We start from the raw sequence: 19,597 nt of genomic DNA on the forward strand, positions 1-19,597 counted from the left end.
CCGGACCAGAGAAAAATTACTGCGTCACGCGGCGCGAGCTGTTAGCAGTCGTCGCGGCCCTTAAACATTTTAGGCCGTATTTATATGGGCAATCCTTCTCGCTGCGGACCGATCATGCTTCGTTGGTGTGGCTGCTTAGCTTTAAAGAGCCCGAGGGACAGTTAGCGCGCTGGCTCGAGCGGTTGCAGGATTATAATTTTACCATTCAGCACCGAGCGGGAAAACTGCATGCCAACGCCGATGCTTTATCCCGCCGGCCGTGCAGCAAAGAGCGTTGTCGGCACTGCGAGCGGGCGGAGGAGCGCGTGGGTGATCGCGACATCGAACACTCTCCGACCCCCGTGAAGCCGAATGTTCTCCCTGCGCAACCCTCCGGAGCCCCTGTCGGTAACCAGCCGTCCGATCCGGTGTGCAGCCGAGTTATCGCGTCGCGTAAACTATCGCCTGTAGCCGTTTCGCCTGTGCCCCAGATGGACTGTGATCAGCTAACTGCCGAGCAGGAGAAGGATCCGGCACTGCAGCGGGTGCTGGGGTGGGTTAACGCGGGCCAGAGACCGGATTATGCCGCGGTTGCTCACCTGGGGCCCGAGGAAAAAGCTCTCCACTCCCAGTTCAACCGACTAGTGTTGCGGGGAGGTTTACTCTACCGTCACTGGGAACGACCATGCGGCGCTGGCGAATCTTTTCAGCTGCTGGTGCCGCGGAATCTGCGGTCACGAGTGTTGGGAATGGTACACGGGCATGCGGGTGCGGGACACTTCGGAGTCACTAAAACGCTGCGGCGGTTGCGCGCTCGCTTCTACTGGCCGGGCTGCCACACGGATAGTGAACTCTTTGTGCACAGATGCGACGTCTGCACGGCAAAGAAGGGACCTACCCAGCGCTCGCGGGCACCTCTGCAAGACTTTCGGGTGGGGGCACCTATGGAGCGTATGGGCGTGGACATTCTTGGGCCGTTTCCTATCTCCGATCGTGGGAACCGGTATGTGCTAGTGGCCATGGATTATTTCACCAAGTGGCCGGAGGCGTTTGCTGTCCCTGACCAGAGCGCTTCCACGACGGCTCGAGTGCTGGTGGATGAGGTGTTCTGCCGATTCGGCGCCCCGGAGCAGTTGCACAGCGATCAGGGGCGTAACTTCGAGGCGGAGGTGTTTGCGGCGGTGTGCGAGCGCCTCGGGGTGAAAAAGACCCGCACCACGCCCCTTCATCCGCAGAGTGACGGCCTCGTGGAACGCTTCAATCGCACGCTCACCACCCAACTCGCCGTGCTTACCAGCGACCAGCAGAAGGATTGGGACGAACATTTGCCTCTCGTGCTTTGGGCCTATCGCACAGCAGTGCAGGAGTCCTCACAGCTGACGCCAGCTGCGTTAATGTTCGGTCGCGAGTTGCGCACGCCCGTGGACCTTGTGTTCGGTCCCCCCCCACAGGTGGATTTACCCACGAAGCCGGGGTTGGATTATTTCTTTGTACTGAAAGACAAACTGTTCCGTGTCCATGAGTTGGCACGTAGACACTTGGCGGACGCCGGTGTTAAGCAGCGCCGCGTGTATGACACTCGCAGCCAGGGGCGAGACTTTGCTGCTGGGGAGCAGGTGTGGGTGTATTCCCCCGGAAGAAAAAGGGGGCTCTCGCCTAAGCTCATGTCTCACTGGGTGGGCCCCTGCACGGTCATTGCCCAGCTCTCCGATGTAGTCTACCGGGTGCGGTTGACGGGGCGGTCGCGAGTGGTCGTGCTCCACCGAGACCGTCTCGCTCCCTATCGGCCCAACGCCAGTGAAACATTAAACTCTGTGGAGGCCGGTCCGCCTCGGGAGGGGGGCTGCACCCCTCCTTCCCCCGCGGAAGGACTCCGGCGTTCACAACGCCAGCGCCGGCCGCCTTCAGGACTGAGTTCGCCATGGTGACCGGGGACGGTCACAGCTCGGGTGGGGGCAGTGTGGCGTGGGTGGGGTTTGACAGACGACCATCATGCTTTGCGGGAGGGGTTATGATGTGTTCACCGTGTTGGGGAAAGGTGTTTGGGGTAGTGGCTTCGGCCAGGTTGTGTGTGTGTGTGGGTAGATGTCTGTTTAGTGACTGTAGGATGTGCTGTTGCTCAATAAAGTACTCCCAGCCATTTGCATTGGGCAGCCAGGAAGCTCACTTGTCTCTCCAAGTTCATTCTTAGCGGTAAAAACGCTATAATATAAACTAAACGTAAAATTCTTAGTGCCAATGAAATAATTGACCTCATACTTACTACACAGAATTACGAGATAAAATTACTACATAAAGATAAGACACAATCATATTTTTAAATTGAAATGTTTAATCTGTCCTCATTCATATCCATAACCACATTCCTATATATAACCAAAACATAAAATACGATTCCATTAGTTTTATTGGACACTACTGTATATGTTTATTAACATTAGTAGCTAAAACATGAATGTATGTGTTGTCAAAAAAATATTGGATTAAAGTGATTTAGATGCTATTTTGCCCATCATATGTTTCTTTGTGTTTAGTTTAGGTTTAAACAGAATAATATAACATTTAGGGGTAAATATACAGAATAGTAAAGCAAAACTGGAAGCTAAAATAGCAAATATCTCCACAGCTACAGTAAATTTTCCAGGAGAGCTGACATAAGCAGGAATGAAGGTGATCCACACAGCACAGAATATAAGTATGCTGAATGTAATGAATTTAGCCTCATTAAAATTATCTGGCAGCTTTCTAGCTAAAAAAGACAAAGCAAGGCACAAAAATGCAAGAACTCCTATATAACCCAGTACAGCCCAGAAACCTATAGCTGAGCCCAAGCTACATTCTAATATAATCTTTTCCTTGTAGTACTTCATGTTCTTGTAAGGGTAAGGAGGAGAAACTCTTAACCAAAACACACAAATGAGGACTTGTATGAGAGTAAAGACAAGTACACTGAGTCTCTGCTGTAAAGGCCCAAAATATTTCATGACATTACTGCCTGGAAGTGTAGCCCTGAAGGCCATTAGCACAACTACTGTTTTACCCAAAACACAAGAGATACAGAGGACAAATGTAATCCCAAAAGCTGGATGACGCAACATACAGGACCACTCAGAAGGCCGTCCAATGAAAGTAAGTGAACAGAGGAAACACAGAGTCAGAGAGAACAGGAGCAGGAAGCTCAGCTCAGAGTTGTTGGCCTTAACAATAGGAGTTTCTCTTTCTATTAAAAATAAAACAGCTACTAACACCGTTAATATTGTGCCCAACAATGAAAAAAGCACTAGTATTATTCCCATAACCTCTGTAAATGAAAGAAACTCTATGACCTTTAACACACATTTATCTCTGTCAGCATTAGACCAATATTCTCTTGGACACTGCTCACAGTTATTTGAATCTGCAAAATAATCATGGTCATTTTTATTAATTTTAGTGTTTTCATTTATTTATGCCATTGTTAATAATTCAATTTAATTTTATTAAAATTTTATTTGTATAGCTATACAAATAAAATTGAATTGCATTGTATTAAATTTAATTGAAATAATTGAATCCTAAATAATAAAAGCAGGATACAGCATTTACAATGAACAACTTTTCTTTGAAAATTCTGAAAGCAGACATTACCTGTCTGGTTACTGATCTCTCCATCTGCACATGGTATACAGTCATAACAGCAGACAGGCCTTCCTTTCTGTGCAGCTTTTCTAGTGCCTGGAGGACAGCTCTCACTGCATACAGACCTTGGCTTCTAATACAGACAATAATGTTTTATTTTTTTTAGCTACAAACAGTATTTTTTTAAATATAGACAATATTTTATATGGCCAAATGTTTTTGGATACACTCAAATGTCCTTGTTGAACAAACCACTAGTGACATGTGGGTTTGACAGGTATGTGTTCACCTACTTTTCGCCATATTGATTATACACAAATGTAATGGTATTAATTAATTAAATGCACTTATTAATTACTGAATTAATAAAAAATAATATTTAATCTTTTTGTTTTTAAGACTGTCTTTCAATTCTTTTCAATAATTGTTGAAATACCTTTCTATAATCCTTTGATCATTCATGAATTTAAGCAATTAAAAAAAAAAATTATTAAGAAAAAAACTATATTTTGGTGTATTATTGTTTTCTCAAATACAATGTAATTTTAGTGTAATAATCATAAGCAGTGGTATAAAGGTAGCCAAAATGGTTACAGTGGGCCTTACTAATCCTCTCTCACTCACTTATCGTCATTACTGCTTAATCCTGTATTCAGGGTCGCGGGGGGCCTGAAGGCTTATCCCAGGAGACTTAGGGCATGAGGCGGGGAACACCCTGGACAGGGCACCAATCCATGGCAGGGCACACAGACATACACACACTCACTCACCTTACAAATCCTGGTTTAAAAAAATATAGCCTATTCCAGTTACTTTAAAATGAAACACTTAAAATAAGCAAACATTAAAGATACCTCTCTTGTCTCTGCAGCCCAGACTATATCTTTTTCATTTAGGACAAATTGATGTCCAGTTGGCAGTGAGGCATCATAATAGCCCACAACTTTAAACTGCACTTCTCCATCAAACCCCCGTTGCCAATTAATAACATCATATTTTGCTGCTATTGCTCCAGTACTGTCAAACCACACCTGTTCTCCCAAATTGTTGGTAAAATTTACACTTTGTAAAGATAGAACAACCTTCAAAGGTAAAAGAAAACAATTATTAAATTTTTCATTGATCAGTCATTGACATAGCCTGCGTTGCATCTTTTATTTTGTGTTACCTGCCATGGTTGTATTGTTTTGTCTTTCTTACAACTCTGATTTTCTCTGCATCTCAACAGGCTTTGTAGCGAATGGGCCACAGCATAAACTGCATTGTAAAGGTTTTTTGCATATCTAAATTCTGATATATCTTTACTGTAATTTTTGAATGGAATCATATCTTTATATTCACTGCAGCTGTTGCCTGATTGAGATTCGTTTTTCTCTGTATTTAAGCAAGGATACACTGTTCGCCAAAATTCATTAACAACATAGTCAGCAAAACTATTAATGTTCAGTTTCCCCACATCAAAACCAATGGCTCCTGCAAATATGTTGTAACTTGCTGGTGTTACTAGATTGACTGCAGTAATCCATGCTTCACTACCAACAATTTGGTAACCAGTGACATTTTTTAGAATGAGGTAGTCTATAAGATTGTTCATGTCAATTTGGGTAAGAAATATGATAATCACTTTGGCTGTGCTTTTTTTAATGATATTGACCACTTTTATCATCTTTGCAGTATCTGACCGGTCAAACTTCTCAGAGTACTCAACACATATTCCCTCCTCTTTGGCTGCTTTCAAAAAAATGGCCATTCCATTATTGCCATAGTCATTATCACTGTTCACAGCTCCAACCCAAGACCAGCCAAAGTGCTTGACCAAATATGCCATTGCTCTACTCTGGTAGAAGTCACTTGCTATGGTCCTGAAGAAAGAGGGGTACTCTTTTCTGTTGCTCAAACAGTCACATGTGGCAGAGTGACTTATCTGAAAAGAGAAAGATAGATACAAAATTACCTAATGCACATTTAAAAAAAATTAAGATTAGCATTTAGCATCCACAAAAAAAAAAAAAAAAAAAAAAAAAAAACTCTTCACCACTTTTCCCTGGTTAAGCTTGCATGGATGCTTAGCCAGTCTCTGTACTACTGGGATCAAGGCAGTAAAATAGTAAAATTCACCTTACATAACAAAACACATGTACACATGCAGACATAAATTAAACAATATTTTAGCCCTGGGGCAGTTAGATGCCAGTCTTTGGACAATATGTTTAAAACAAGGGAGAAAAGTGTAAATTACATAATTCTTACAATTGTGTATGAAAGGCTTAAACAGTCTACAGAGTGTGTGTTTTTTTGTAATTGATAAAAACAAAATTGTGACTTAGTAAACATTGTTCAACATTCTTTCTAGTTTGCTGCTCTTATTATCCAATGTATATTTCAGTGTGCTTTAACGAATAAGTTACCAATTAATGAGTCTTGAGATATTTAAATCTTACCACTGGTATCTTAAAAGGCTCCATTGTTCTTGCGAGTGCTACTGTAGGAGTTGACTCTGTCTCCCCTATGATGGCATGTACAACTGCTTGTCCAGAGCAGGCAGCAGCTGCTGTAAGGTCCATGCCATTCATCAAAGCCATGCCTGCTTTCATACTCAACAATCTTGATCCACAATTGTCATAAATCCTATAACCAATTGATATATTTGGGAGCAAGTAATTGCTTTTGTTGATTTCATCAATTGCAAATGTCATGGTCTGAGCAAAGCGTAATCCTCGAAGGTAAAATCTACAAATAGTCATTATGTAAAGAAAAGTCTAATTATATATTTAATCTAAAAAAAAACTTGAAAACAGAATAGAAATGCAATCCAGCTTTTCTGAGAAAAAAAAGACACCACAATACACCACACCTATTGCAGATTAAAGGCTGAGGTTTTTCGATATATGACAGTGACTGCATCTGTGTACCAGAATGTATTGAAAAGATTGCTCCAATTATTACATCTCCATCTTTAGATAACAAAGGACTTGCTGGGTTTTCTAGAATATGGCAATTTTCTCCCTTTGACAGACGAAAAGGAAAGAGTAGTACAAGGAATAACATCATGAAGTTTGTCTAGTGCTTTGGCTGGCTCAGGCCTCAACAGATACATTCTTTAGTTATTTATTAACATGCTTTAGGTCCTCTGAGTATGACTATTCAATTTAGCAAATCAGAGAGCTCGTGAGCATGGTGATGTCATTTAGCGACATGATGGCAACTGCATTTCTCAGTTATTTTTTTTTATTTACTTCAGACAGTAATAAGCACATAATATACATTCAGCAACTATAGTTGCCCAATGCATGCTATTCTGGCATGTGCTCTTAAGCCATCTGTCTAGTTTGTTTGCATTGTTTTATTTCTTCTATTTCTTCAGGTATTTTTGCCTGTGTAGAGTATTCCAATGGATTTTAAGTGTATTTAACAAAATTATGTACCATAACTGGCTATGAATTACAGCCTTTCTTTATTACTGAGGATTTTTAATTAAGTGGACAAAAAGTAGTGGACTAAATACCCAAATCCTAATTATGAAGAATAGGAAGCAGGTTCTCGCAACTGAGCTTTCTTATGTCACTTAATCATTTACTTTCCTTCTAGCACAAAGTGACATGCATCCTTTAAGCGCATAAAGACATCCAACTTGGACCAGGTAACTGTCTGGCCTCCACCCAAAAGCACACCACAACCACCTGTACCTGTGGACCAACTTGAATTTAGGCTGTTACCTCTAAATGAGTCACACCTGTTGTTATTGGCAAAGCAAGTCTTGTTCTCTTGTACCATTTTATTTCTTTGCAAACCCCCACAATTTACTATTGCTAACTGTCTTATGCCCTCATTATGATGAATCTTAAATTAATGCAATTATTAACATATTAATTAAATACTTATTTCCATGTCATTTTCTACATGTACGTACATAGGGTTCTTATGTAGTTTTCTGAACAAAGATATTGTTTTCATTGTGGGAGATTCTGTGCACTTTGTGAATAAACTAGCTGTCTTAAAAGCCAGTTTTCAGTGCCTTCTGCTGATCTGGTGGATACTGTAAAAGATGCAGAGGATTGGTCATCCATCATCTCCTACAATTATTATATATTTTGTTGGGTGGACAAACTTATTTCTTTCTTTCATTCTTTATTGTTGATAATTTAATGGGTATTTACATTGCATTGAGACATATTCACTCTACTACCTAATAGAAAATGACTTGAGAAATTCTTAGTGGCAGTAAAATAATTGACCACAGACATGCGTGTTTTATATTTATTTATTTTTATATATTTAGTTATATATGTATATATTACTTTGTCACATACAAACATATTTCTATGGACAAAGATAAGACACAATCATGATTTTTTTCCTTAAATGAAATCTTTAATGTGTACTCATCCATATACATACCTACATTCCTAAATCTAACAAAATATTTTAAAAAACTGTTTCATTAGCTATATTTAATACTATGTGTCCATTAACATAAAACAAAAATTTATATGTTGGAAGATTTAAAAAACTTTTTAAATGTATTAAAGTGATTTAGATGCTATTTTGCCCATCATATGTTTCTTTGTGTTTAGTTCAGGTTTAAACAGAATGATATAACATTTAGGTGTAAATATACAGAATAATAAAGCAAAACTGGAGGCCAAAATAGCAAATATTTCCACAGCTACAGTAAATTTTCCAGGAGAGCTGACATAGGCTGGAATAAAGGTGATCCACACAGCACAGAATATAAGTATACTGAATGCAATGAATTTAGCTTCATTAAAATTATCTGGCAGCTTTCTAGCTTGAAAAGACAAAAGAAGACACAAACATGCAAGAACTCCTATATAACCCAGTACAGCCCAGAAACCTATAGCTGAGCCCAAATTACATTCTAAAATTATCTTTTCCTTGTAGTAATTCATGTTCTTGTATGGGAAAGGAGAAGAAACTCTTAACCAAAAGACACAAATTAGAACCTGTATGAGAGTGAAGACAAGTACACTGAGTCTCTGCTGTAGAGGCCCAAACCATTTCATGACATTACTGCCTGGAAGTGTAGCCCTAAAGGCCATTAGCACAACTACTGTTTTCCCCAAAACACAAGAGATACAGAGAACAAAGGTGATCCCAAAGGCTGGGTGACGCAGCATACAGGACCACTCAGAAGGCCTTCCAATGAAAGTAAGTGAACAGAGGAAGCACAGAGTCAGAGAGAACAGCAGCAGGAAGCTCAGCTCAGAGTTATTGGCCTTAACAATGGGTGTCTCCTTTTCTATTAGAAATAAAACAGCTACTAACACAGTTAATATTGCTCCAAACAAAGAAAAAAATACCAGTACTACTCCCATAACCTCTGTATATGAAAGAAACTCTATGACCTTTAACACACATTTATCCCTGTCAGCATTAGACCAATATTCTCCTGGACACTGCTCACAGTTATTTGAATCTGAAAAATAATCATGGGATTTTTTTTTTTTTTAAAGAACACATTTCATCTCATTGTTTTCATTTATTTATGCCATGGTTGAGGAATTGTATCCTAAATAATAAAATCATTATACAGCATATACAATTAACAACTTGTCTTTGAAATTTTGTAAAGCTGACATTACCTGTCTGGTTACTGATCTCTCCCTCTGCACATGGTATACAGTCATAACAGCAGACAGGCCTTCCTTTATGTGCAGCTTTCCTGGTTCCTGGAGGACAGCTCTCACTGCACACAGACCTTGGCTTCTAATACAAACAAAAAAAAACAATTTTTTTTTTTAGCAATAATAACTTTTTTTTTTTCAAATACAATAGCTCTATACCACCAACTGTTTCTAGACACACCCAAATGTTCTTGTTAAACAAACCATTGGTGACGTATGGGTTTCATAGTCATGTGTTGACATACACTTGGCTATATAGTGTTTATATTTTGTTACTTTATTTTTTATTTAAAATGCCTTTTAGAAGCTTTCAATAATAAGATTCTGCCAATCTTATAAAGCTGTTGAAATATAATTTTTTTCTCAGCCATGAATCCAAGCAGCTTTTCAATTATAAAACAAGAGGACTTTCAATCACTACATTATTTATGGTGTGTAATTAACATAGGTTGGAGTATACACATGGTCAGAATCGTTACATGGGGCCTTACAAATCCTGATTTATAAAAAAAAAAAAAACTCTTCTTTAAAATTAAATAAGCACTTAAAATAAGAAAACATCAGAAATACCTCTCTTGTCTCTGCAGCCCAGACAATCTTTTTTTCATTCAGGACAAATTGTTGTCCGGTTGGCAGTGAGGCATCATAATAGCCCACAACCTTAAACTGCACTTCTCCATCAAACCCCCGTTGCCAATTCACAACATCATATTTTGCTGCCATTGCTCCAGTACTGTCAAACCAAACCTGTTCTCCCAATCTGGTGGAAAAATTTACCTTTTTTAAAGATTGAATGACCTTTAGAGGTAAAAAGAAACTATTATTCATTTCTTGATTTACAGGTATCAGGTATAGGTCATTGACATAGCTTGTGTTGCTTCTCTTATTTTGTTACCTGCCATGATTGTATTGTTTTGACTTTCTCACAACTTAGATGTCCTGTGCATCTCAACAGGGTTTGTAGTGAATGTGCCACAGCATAAACTGCATTGTAAAGGTTTTTTGCATATCTCAATTCTGATATATCTTTACTGTAATTTTTTAGTGGAATCATATCGTTATATTCACTGCAGCTGTTGCCTGTTTGAGAATTGTTTTCCCCTGTATTCAAGCAAGGATACACTGTTTGCCAAAAGTCATTAACAGCATAGTCAGCAAAACTATTAATGTTCAGTTTTCCCACATCAAAGCCAATGGCTCCTGCAAATATGTTATAACTTGCTGGTGTTACTAGATTGCCTGCAGTAATCCATGCTTCACTACCAACAATTTGGTAACCAGTGACATTTTTTAGAATAAGGTAGTCCATTAGACTGATCATGTCAAATTGGGTAAGAAATATGATAATTACTTTGGCTGTGCTTTTTTTAACAATATTAACTACTTTTAACATTTTTGCAGTATCTGACCGGTCAAACTTCTCAGAGTACTCAACACATATTCCCTCCTCTTTGGCTGCTTTCAGAAAAATTGCCATTCCATTGTTGCCATAATCATTATCACTGTTCACAGCTCCAACCCAAGACCAGCCAAAGTGCTTGACCAAATATGCCAGTGCTCTGCTCTGGTAGAAGTCACTTGCTATGGTCCTGAAGAAAAAGGGGTACTCTTTTCTGTTGCTCAAACAGTCACATGTGGCAGAGTGACTTATCTGAAAAGAGAACGATAATTAAATTTACCTTATGCATGTTACACAAAAGCATGTACCTCCAAAAAGGAAATTACCTTAAACAATCTATGCATTACTTTCCATAACAGAACAAAATGCAAAAACAAGGGAATGTAAAACAAGGGAGAACAAAAAAGCAAAAACAAATACATTTTAAGATGGAAAATGCACGTCTGATGAAGTACAAAAAAGTAGTTAGTATAAATTAAATCATTTTTAAAATTGGTTAATAATAAAAACAATAATAAAAAGAATAAAAACAAGCTCATGCTTAGAGAAAGTAAACTAACTTCAAAGATTTTTACTAAATAGTTTAAAAAAATTATAAAATAAAGAAAATTACATTGCTCAACATAATTTTTACATTATTGCTCTAATTATTCCATGTGTGTATCTTAATGTGTTTTATTAGGTAAAAAAAAAAAAACCTATTATTCTTAAGATCTTTGAGTCTTACCACTGGGATCTTAAAAGGCTCTGTGGTTCTTGCGAGTGCTACAGTAGGCGTAGACTCTGTCTCCCCTATGATGGCTTGCACAACTGCTTGTCCAAAGCAGGCATCAGCTGCTGTAATATCCAAACCATTCATCAAAGCCATGGCTGCTTTCATACTTAGTAATTTTGAGCCACAATTGTCATAAATCTTGTAACCAATTGAGATATTTGGGAGAAAATAGTTGCTTTTGTTGATTTCATCAATTGCAAATGTTATGGTCTGAGCAAAGCGTAATCCTCTTAGGTTAAATCTAGAAATATTCATTATTGTAAAGAAAAAAAAAATCAATGACTATATTATTTTATATTTTTTATAATACCATGCATCTTTTCTTAAAAAAATGCTCAAACAACAAATTGTCCAAGACAACACACCTGATGCAGATTAAAGGTGGAGGTTTCTCGGTATATGTCAGTGACTGCATCTGTGTGCCAGAATGTATTGATAGGATTGCTCCAATTATTACATCTCCGTCTTTATATAGCAAAGGACTTGCTGGGTTTTCTAGAATATGGCATTTTTCTCCTTTTGACAGGTTAAAAGGAAGGAGTAGTACAAAAAATAACATTATAAAAGGTTTGTCTGCTTTGACTGGCTCAGTGCTTAACAGAAATGTTCTCCAGATATTTATCAACATGTTTGGGGTCTTCTGGGTCTGAGAATTTAATTTAAACAAATCAGAGAGCTTGTGAGCTTTGTGATGTCATCAAGGGGCAGGATGGTACCTGCAACTCTCAGCTATATTTTATTTATTTTAGACAGCAATGGCCACATAATATACATGCATCTACTATTAATGCACAATGCATGCTGTTCCTGCATTTACTATTAATCAATGTAGCCAGCTAAGATGTGCTTGAAGTGTAAACTTTCAGCCCTAATTTACCAAAATTATTTGCAATAATTATCTATGAATTATCAGCCTTAAGCACAGAAAGAAGGTTCTCTCTGCTGAGCTTATACCACTGTGCTGACTATAGTCCCAATCCCACATACTCCCACAATCATCCATACAAAAGCTAAAATGCCAGATACCATCGAGAGATTGGCAAATTGACATTCTTTATGGTAGAGCCATTGGAGTGGCAAGTAATCGGAGCAGATACAAAATCACTTGCACTTGGTTAAAAGACACTTAGCATAACTTCATTTGCTGCACAGGATGTAATGCACCCGTTTTAGTGAAGCCAGTCAGAAGGCTGGTGAACTTCAAGATTTAAGAACAAACCTCTTATAATAGCCAGCAGACCCAGAGACTGCCTCATTCCATTTCTGGCCTTAGGGCTATAGTGACCCATACAGTATACATTTAATGCTTAATTAAATTTGAAGTTAAGGTAAGCACTTGCACCTTTTCTCAAGCAGAAATGTAAATGGAGAACTTTATTATGTTCACGTCAGTAGTATTTTACCAGAGGTATCTCATTTTAAATACAGGATTTGTATAATTTGTTCACGTCTGATGGATTTCAACTACATGAAAGCTGACTGACTAATTGATTGATTAATTTGTTTATCTGAATATATACTTTCATGCCTTTTCATAAAAATATACTGTATATAATTTGTCAATTAAATAGTTGATTGCCTTTTATCATTGATTACTAACATGTTACTATTTTTTCACTAAGACAAAGCTTAGACACAAATGCTATTTTAAAATTTTATTTCATCTGTTTACATGTATATACTGTACATAGTAGCTATATGTGGAAATAATACATTAACATGTTATTCATTTTATTACATCTTACATTGAATGTTTAACATTTGTTCAGCTAAAATAATTATGTATATTTTTCTATATTATTTGGAGAACATGTTTCTTAAAGTGATTTAGATGCCATTTTGCCCATCATATGTTTCTTTGTGTTTAGTTCAGGTTTAAAAAGGATAATATAACATTTGGGTATAAATATACAAAATAACAGTGCAAAACTGGAGGCCAAAATAGCAAATATCTCCACAGCTACAGTAAATTTTCCAGGAGAGCTGACATAAGCTGGAATAAAGGTGATCCACACGGCACAGAATATGAATATGCTAAATGTGATAAATTTAGCTTCATTGAAATTATCTGGCAGCTTTCTAGCTAGAAAGGCCAAAACAAAACACAAGAAAGCAAGAAGACCTATATAACCCAACACGGCCCAGAAACCTATAGCTGAGCCCAAATTACATTCTAATATGATTTTTTCCCTGTAGTAGTTCATGTTCTTGTAGGGAAACGGTGGTGAAACTGTTAACCAAAACACACAAATAAGAACCTGTATGAGAGTAAAAGCCAGAACAGTAAATCTTTGCTGCAAAGGCCCAAAATATTTCATGACATTACTGCCTGGAAGTGTAGCCCTGAAAGCCATTAGCACAACTACTGTTTTCCCCAAAACACAGGAGATACTTAGTACAAATGTGATCCCAAATGCTGTGTGGCGCAGCATACAGGACCACTCTGAGGGCTGACCAATGAATGTAAGTGAACAGAGGAAACAGAGCATCAAAGAGAACAGCAGCAGGAAGCTCAGCTCGGAGTTGTTGGCCTTAACAATAGGAGTGTCCTTTTCTATTAGAAATAAAATAGCTATTAACACAGTTAATGTAGCTCCAAACAAAGAAAAAAGCACTAACACTATTCCCATAGCGTCAGTGAATGAAAGAAATTCTATGACCTTCAACACACATTTATCTCTACCAGCATTAGACCAATATTCTCCTGGACACAGCTCACAGTTATTTGAATCTGAAAAAGAATCATGGTTTTTCTGATTAGGAAGGAACATAAACTTTGTCTTGTTACTTATTTATTCATACAATGACTCAGGAATTGTGCCCTAAAAGATAAAAGAAGGATACAAAATGTACAATTAACAACTTGTCTTTGAAACTTGGTAATGCTGACATTACCTGTCTGGTTACTGATCTCTCCCTCTGCACATGGTATACAGTCATAACAGCAGACAGGCCTTCCCTTTTGTGCCGCTTTCCTGGTTCCTGGAGGACAGCTCTCACTGCACACAGACCTTGGCTTCTAAGATGAAAAATATATTATCACAACAATCAGACATTCTTATACAGAATATAGCAAATGTAGCTTGTCTGTTAATAATAATAATAATAATAATAATAATAATAATAATAAATACAAATGTTAAATTTGAAAATTCCATATAGCTTCTGAGTTATAAAAATGTACTCACAAATATGCAACCTTTTCTATGAATGTTTACCATTACCTTTTTATTTGCAAAAAAACAGTTACTTAATAAAATGCAGAATTAGAAAAAAAAAACATATGCATAAATTGTTTATATTGTTGTTTCTATTGATTGTCTAAATTAATGCATAAGAAGACCAAATTATCCTTAATATGGGATTATAACAAGTTATGACACTTATGGAGCATATAGCAGGGATATTCCTTAGGATGGTTGATAAGACAGGAGAAATTAACATACAATGTGTAGGCAAGGGATATTTAGAAACCATTTTTATTCTCCCCAGAATATCAAAGCTGTGTTATATGTCACTTCAATTTGCCATGGCATATGGTCCATTATTTAATTCATGGTTTTTAGAGTTGACCTTGGAGGCCTTAAATACGTAAAACTTTAAAACTTACCTTAGACTTAAGAAGCTACTTGGATGAGTAGTGAAATGTTTCTACTGACAATATTCAACTTCCAGAAAACCTTACCTGGATGACTGGGAATCTTCACAGACAGATTGTAACTCATGCAAACAATTTCTTTCACTCAAAGATTGATAAATGAGGCCCAATGTATGTACCTCTAGCTTCTCTCCAGCCCACACTATTTCTTCAGCACTTAGAACAAATTGTTGGCCACTTGGCAGTGAGGCATCATAGTAACCCAAAACCTTAAACTGCACTTCTCCATTAAACCCTTGCTCCCAGTTCACAACATCATATTTTGCAGCAGTTGCCCCAGTGCTGTCGAACCAAACCTGTTCTCCCAATGTGCTGGTAAAATTAACTTTTTTAAGAGCCTCAACAACCTTCAACAAATTAAGAAAACAAACATCTATTGTGTGACAGTATCAGTCATGAGCATAGCCTACTTTGGTTCTGTTTTATATGTTACCTGCCATGATTGTATTGCTTTGTCTTTCTTACAACTCTGGTTTTCTGTGCATCTCAACAGACTGTGTAGAGAATGTGCCACAGCATATATTGCATTGTAGATGTTTTTTCCATATCTCAATTCTGATATATCTTCACTGTAGTTTTTAAACTGAATTATATCTTCATAATTGCTGCAGTTGTTTTCAGATTGAGAAATGTTTCCCTTTGTACTCAAGCAAGGGAAATCTGTTTTCCAAAATTCATTTACAACATAGTCAGCAAACCTATTAATGTTCAATTTTCCCACATCAAAACCAATGGATCCAGCCAATACCTTATAACTTGTTGGTGTTGCCAGGTTGACAGCAGTAATCCATGCTTCAACACCAATCATCTGATAGCCAGTGACATTCTTTAGAATGAGCTGGTCTATTAAAATGTTCATATCAAAAAGTGAAAGAAATAAAATAATTACTTTGGCTGTGCCTTTTTTAATAATATTTGTCACTCTTATTATATTGGCTGTATCTGACCGGACAAACTTCTCAGAGTATTCAACACATATTCCCTCCCCTTTAGCTGCATTTAGAAAAATGGTTATTCCATTGTTGCCATAATCATTATCACTGTACACAGCTCCAACCCAAGACCAGCCAAAGTGCTTGACCAAATATGCCAGTGCTCTGCCCTGGTAGAAGTCACTTGCTATGGTCCTAAAAAAAGAAGGGTAATCTTTTCTGTTGCTCAAACATTCACATGTGGCAGCATAGCTAATCTGAGAACAGAAATATCCTACTTTAGTCCATCTTATAGCAAAGTATGTATTTATTTTAAACACAAGAAAATTGGACATAAGTTTTTTGGAGGAAAAAAAAAACTAGTTTCATTTAACTTAAAACAAAACAGGACACAATAAAAGGATACCACAGGCGTGCTGATTGGCTCTTTCTGTGCATACAGGTTACCTTCAGGTACTATGTTTTGCTCTCACAGTCCAAAGACATTTTTGTTTAGGTTTATTTAAGTTAAATATTAACTAAAAATTGCCTATTTGGGTGTTATTGTATGTGCTTGTGCCTGTCATATTGCTCCCAGGGTTCTTGATTCAGTTCTTTGTCTTTGTTAATGTCTGAGATCTTCTATTCAAAATGTTTAGATGTGAATTGGTTATACTAACCAATTCACACCTTGAGAAGCCTGACTGAGATGAAGTATTAAAAATTTTTTGGCAGGGTTGTGGTGAAGGGACAGGTTAGATTAACCAATCCCTATCTACATATTTTGAACAGGAAACTATGTGCAGACATTAACACATGCAAATGACTTAGAATGCTCTAAGCTGTAAAGTCTAGAAAGACTTAACTCTATAATAATAATAATAATAATAATAATAATAATAATAATAATAATAATAGTAATAAAATGGCTTAACTGTAGCACTGTCTTTAAAAATAAAGAGATTTTTTTTTATTTTTGTTATGTAATTATTATAAACATTCTCATTACTTAATTACTCAAATCGTTGATTCTTACCACAGGAATCGTAAAGGGTTCTGTAGTTTTTGCTAGTGCTACAGTAGGTGTAGACTCTGATTCTCCTATGATTGTTTGAACAACTGCTTGTCCAGAGCAGGCATTATCTGCTGTTCTTTCCATACCATTCATCAAAGCCATGGCTGCCTTCATACTTAACAGTCGTGAGCCACAATTGTCATAAATCCTGTAACCAATTGAGATATTTGGAAGCAAATGGTTGCTTCTGTTGATTTCATCAATAGCAAAAGTCATCGTCTGAGTAACACGTAATCCTCTTAGGTTAAATCTAGAAATATGCATTATGCCATAAGAAAAATGTAATGAAATATATATTTATTGTAAAAAGAAAACTAAACTTATGCAGCATAGAAATACAATCCAGCACTCCTATAAGAAATTAAACCAATAAAAAAAAATTCACTAAAACAAACCTAATGCACATTGAGCGTTGTGGTTTTCCAGTATATTGCAGAGACTGCAAAACTGTGCCATAATGTATTGAAAAAATAGCTCCAATGATTACATCCCCATCCTTAAATAGCAGGGGATATGCTGGATTGTCCAGAATATTGCAGTTTTCTCCTTTTGTCAGACTCAGAGGAAGGAGTAGGACAAGGAAGAACATCACAGATTTCTTCCAGTGCTTTTGATAGATAAATTCTCAACAGATATCCTTAGTATACTTATAAACATGATCAAAATTTTCTGTGTATGACCATTCTGTTTGGACAAATCAGAGAGGTGGTGAGCTTTGTGATGTCATTAGGAGATGGGAATTGTAGCTTCATCTCTGTTGTATCTATTTTGCTTTAGTCAACAATGACTACATAAACTATCTATTACCACAAGAGTAAGTTTGTGTATCTGTCAAATTGCATAGCCAAACTATTTTGCATCATTGTATTTCTTGTAAGAGTTTCCTAAGCAATAGGGGAATAGCTGGTGCTCTTGGGCATCTTTAATCATGCAATGGTTAATAAAAAAAAAAAATCAATATACTGAATAACAGTCCTATTGTTGCTAACACATTTTTACTTGAAAGAAACAATGCAGGCTGTGTACATTCTATGTGAGTTAAATGAAGTCTAACGTGTTTTGATTTGTTCCAAATTGACCTGTTTTTCCAAATTTTCCACCTTGGCCCAATATTTTTTTTTCTTTATGTATGACAATAAATGTTAACAATAGAAGTATTAAGTAAAGTAAAAAATTGTGCATTGCCTAAAACACTAAAAATATATAGTATATTGCAGCCACATTTTGTATTGACTGGCACCATGACTTTATGTGAAAGTTGCCATTGCTACTCCTTGCCATTTCTTTTCCTACAGTTTCTGGGTAGATGTATTGTTCATTTAAAGCCCTGCAAATAGTCAACTCTTAGGCATTACTTTAATCAATATTCTCAACCAATAGCAGCTTTAGTGTTGTGTGTACATGTGTGCATGCGTGTGTGTGTGTTTAATTAGTGTATTTTTAAGTATCATAGATTAGTTAAATAAATTATTGTTTCTTTATAAAGAGCTGTTGTCTTAGTCATGTATTTTAAAGTCTAAACATTTGCCCAGATCTTACATTACCTTGCTCATAATTGATAAATACCAGGTTTTAAATTAACCTTGTTGGCCACAGGATAAACAGTATTTGTAAGATACACTCAATTGTGCTATACGGTGGATGGATAGTATATAAAGTGTATGCTATAAATTGTAAATCAGGTAATTAAATTAACCCGAATTGTTAAAGATTCGATTCACCTCTGACTCAGAACTGAAACCCTACACTAAGTACCATCAGCCAAACACTAATTTTTAACATAATTTATTTATTTATTCCGCAGATATATTTGCTCTAACAAACCGTTTTTTGGCTCATAGTGACATTACTGCTGATTATTATCAACACAGTTATGGAAAATATGAGATAAACTGGTTTTAAACTTCCCGCTGGAAGAGTAAACATATATTGATCACTGAAGGTTCAGTATTTGAAGTCTACTTTTCTTCTTTTTTTGGAGTACAGCATGTGTGTGTGCTTTACGGTCGTTACTGTATCTTCTGCATTCTCTGTCTATACATCATATTAATACATCATATTAATTTAATTGGCTTTGTGGCTTTGAAGTGGCTTTGAAGTGGCTTTTAAGTGCTTCGAGCGGCTCGTCATGAGACACATAAAGACCCTGCTGCCCTCCTCACTGGACCCACTGCAATTTGCATACCGTCCTAACCGCTCAACGGACGACGCCATCTCCACTACACTCCATCTTGCCCTCACACACCTTGACAAGAAGGACACATATGTTCGAATGCTGTACATAGATTTCAGCTCAGCATTCAACACTATCATCCCCCAACAACTGATTGGGAAGCTGAACCTGTTGGGCCTGAACACCTCCCTCTGCAAGGTGCTCAGTCAGTACGGATCGGGAACTGCACCTCCAGCACCACCACACTGAGCACTGGGGCCCCACAAGGCTGTGTGCTCAGTCCCCTGCTGTTCACACTGCTGACTCACGACTGTGTAGCAACACACAGTTCGAACCACATCATTAAGTTCGCTGATGACACAAC

The 19,597-nt window shown here is 37.4% G+C and overlaps 3 protein-coding genes across 3 annotated transcripts; all 3 read right to left on the reverse strand.

Moving 5' to 3' along the window:
• Window positions 1–2,462: 2,462 nt before the first annotated feature.
• Window positions 2,463–6,651, reverse strand: LOC128528078 (extracellular calcium-sensing receptor-like). Its single transcript, XM_053500820.1, has 6 exons — window positions 6,452–6,651; window positions 6,039–6,327; window positions 4,766–5,521; window positions 4,452–4,679; window positions 3,607–3,730; window positions 2,463–3,376 (listed from the first exon to the last, which is right to left on the reverse strand). The coding sequence occupies exons 1-6, from the start codon at window positions 6,646–6,648 to the stop codon at window positions 2,463–2,465; spliced, it is 2,508 nt and encodes an 835-aa protein (XP_053356795.1). The 5' UTR covers window positions 6,649–6,651.
• A 1,469-nt stretch (window positions 6,652–8,120) lies between these two features.
• On the reverse strand, window positions 8,121–11,509 carry LOC128528210 (extracellular calcium-sensing receptor-like). The gene is made up of 4 exons (XM_053500964.1): window positions 11,369–11,509; window positions 9,813–10,040; window positions 9,201–9,324; window positions 8,121–9,034 (listed from the first exon to the last, which is right to left on the reverse strand). The coding sequence occupies exons 1-4, from the start codon at window positions 11,507–11,509 to the stop codon at window positions 8,121–8,123; spliced, it is 1,407 nt and encodes a 468-aa protein (XP_053356939.1).
• A 1,724-nt stretch (window positions 11,510–13,233) lies between these two features.
• Window positions 13,234–17,649, reverse strand: LOC128528211 (extracellular calcium-sensing receptor-like). The gene is made up of 6 exons (XM_053500966.1): window positions 17,456–17,649; window positions 17,022–17,310; window positions 15,508–16,263; window positions 15,194–15,421; window positions 14,312–14,432; window positions 13,234–14,147 (listed from the first exon to the last, which is right to left on the reverse strand). Exons 1-6 carry the CDS (start codon window positions 17,647–17,649, stop codon window positions 13,234–13,236), a joined length of 2,502 nt encoding a protein of 833 aa, XP_053356941.1.
• Window positions 17,650–19,597: the final 1,948 nt, after the last annotated feature.

This window comes from Clarias gariepinus, chromosome 7 (assembly GCF_024256425.1).
Source record: "Clarias gariepinus isolate MV-2021 ecotype Netherlands chromosome 7, CGAR_prim_01v2, whole genome shotgun sequence".
Classification (NCBI taxonomy): domain Eukaryota; kingdom Metazoa; phylum Chordata; class Actinopteri; order Siluriformes; family Clariidae; genus Clarias; species Clarias gariepinus.

Coding starts and splice junctions, on each gene's coding strand:
- LOC128528078 (XM_053500820.1), bottom strand. CDS start 6,648: ATGATGTTATTCCTTGTACTACTCTTTCCTTTTCGTCTGTCAAAGGGA. Junction 5,522..6,038: donor AGCCTTTTAAGATACCAGTG/GTAAGATTTAAA, acceptor TTCTCTTTTCAG/ATAAGTCACTCTGCCACATG. Junction 3,377..3,606: donor AGAGATCAGTAACCAGACAG/GTAATGTCTGCT, acceptor ATTATTTTGCAG/ATTCAAATAACTGTGAGCAG.
- LOC128528210 (XM_053500964.1), bottom strand. CDS start 11,509: ATGGCTTTGATGAATGGTTTGGATATTACAGCAGCTGATGCCTGCTTT. Junction 10,041..11,368: donor AGCCTTTTAAGATCCCAGTG/GTAAGACTCAAA, acceptor TTACCTCTAAAG/GTCATTCAATCTTTAAAAAA. Junction 9,035..9,200: donor AGAGATCAGTAACCAGACAG/GTAATGTCAGCT, acceptor ATTATTTTTCAG/ATTCAAATAACTGTGAGCAG.
- LOC128528211 (XM_053500966.1), bottom strand. CDS start 17,649: ATGTTCTTCCTTGTCCTACTCCTTCCTCTGAGTCTGACAAAAGGAGAA. Junction 16,264..17,021: donor AACCCTTTACGATTCCTGTG/GTAAGAATCAAC, acceptor TTCTGTTCTCAG/ATTAGCTATGCTGCCACATG. Junction 15,422..15,507: donor AAGCAATACAATCATGGCAG/GTAACATATAAA, acceptor AATTTGTTGAAG/GTTGTTGAGGCTCTTAAAAA.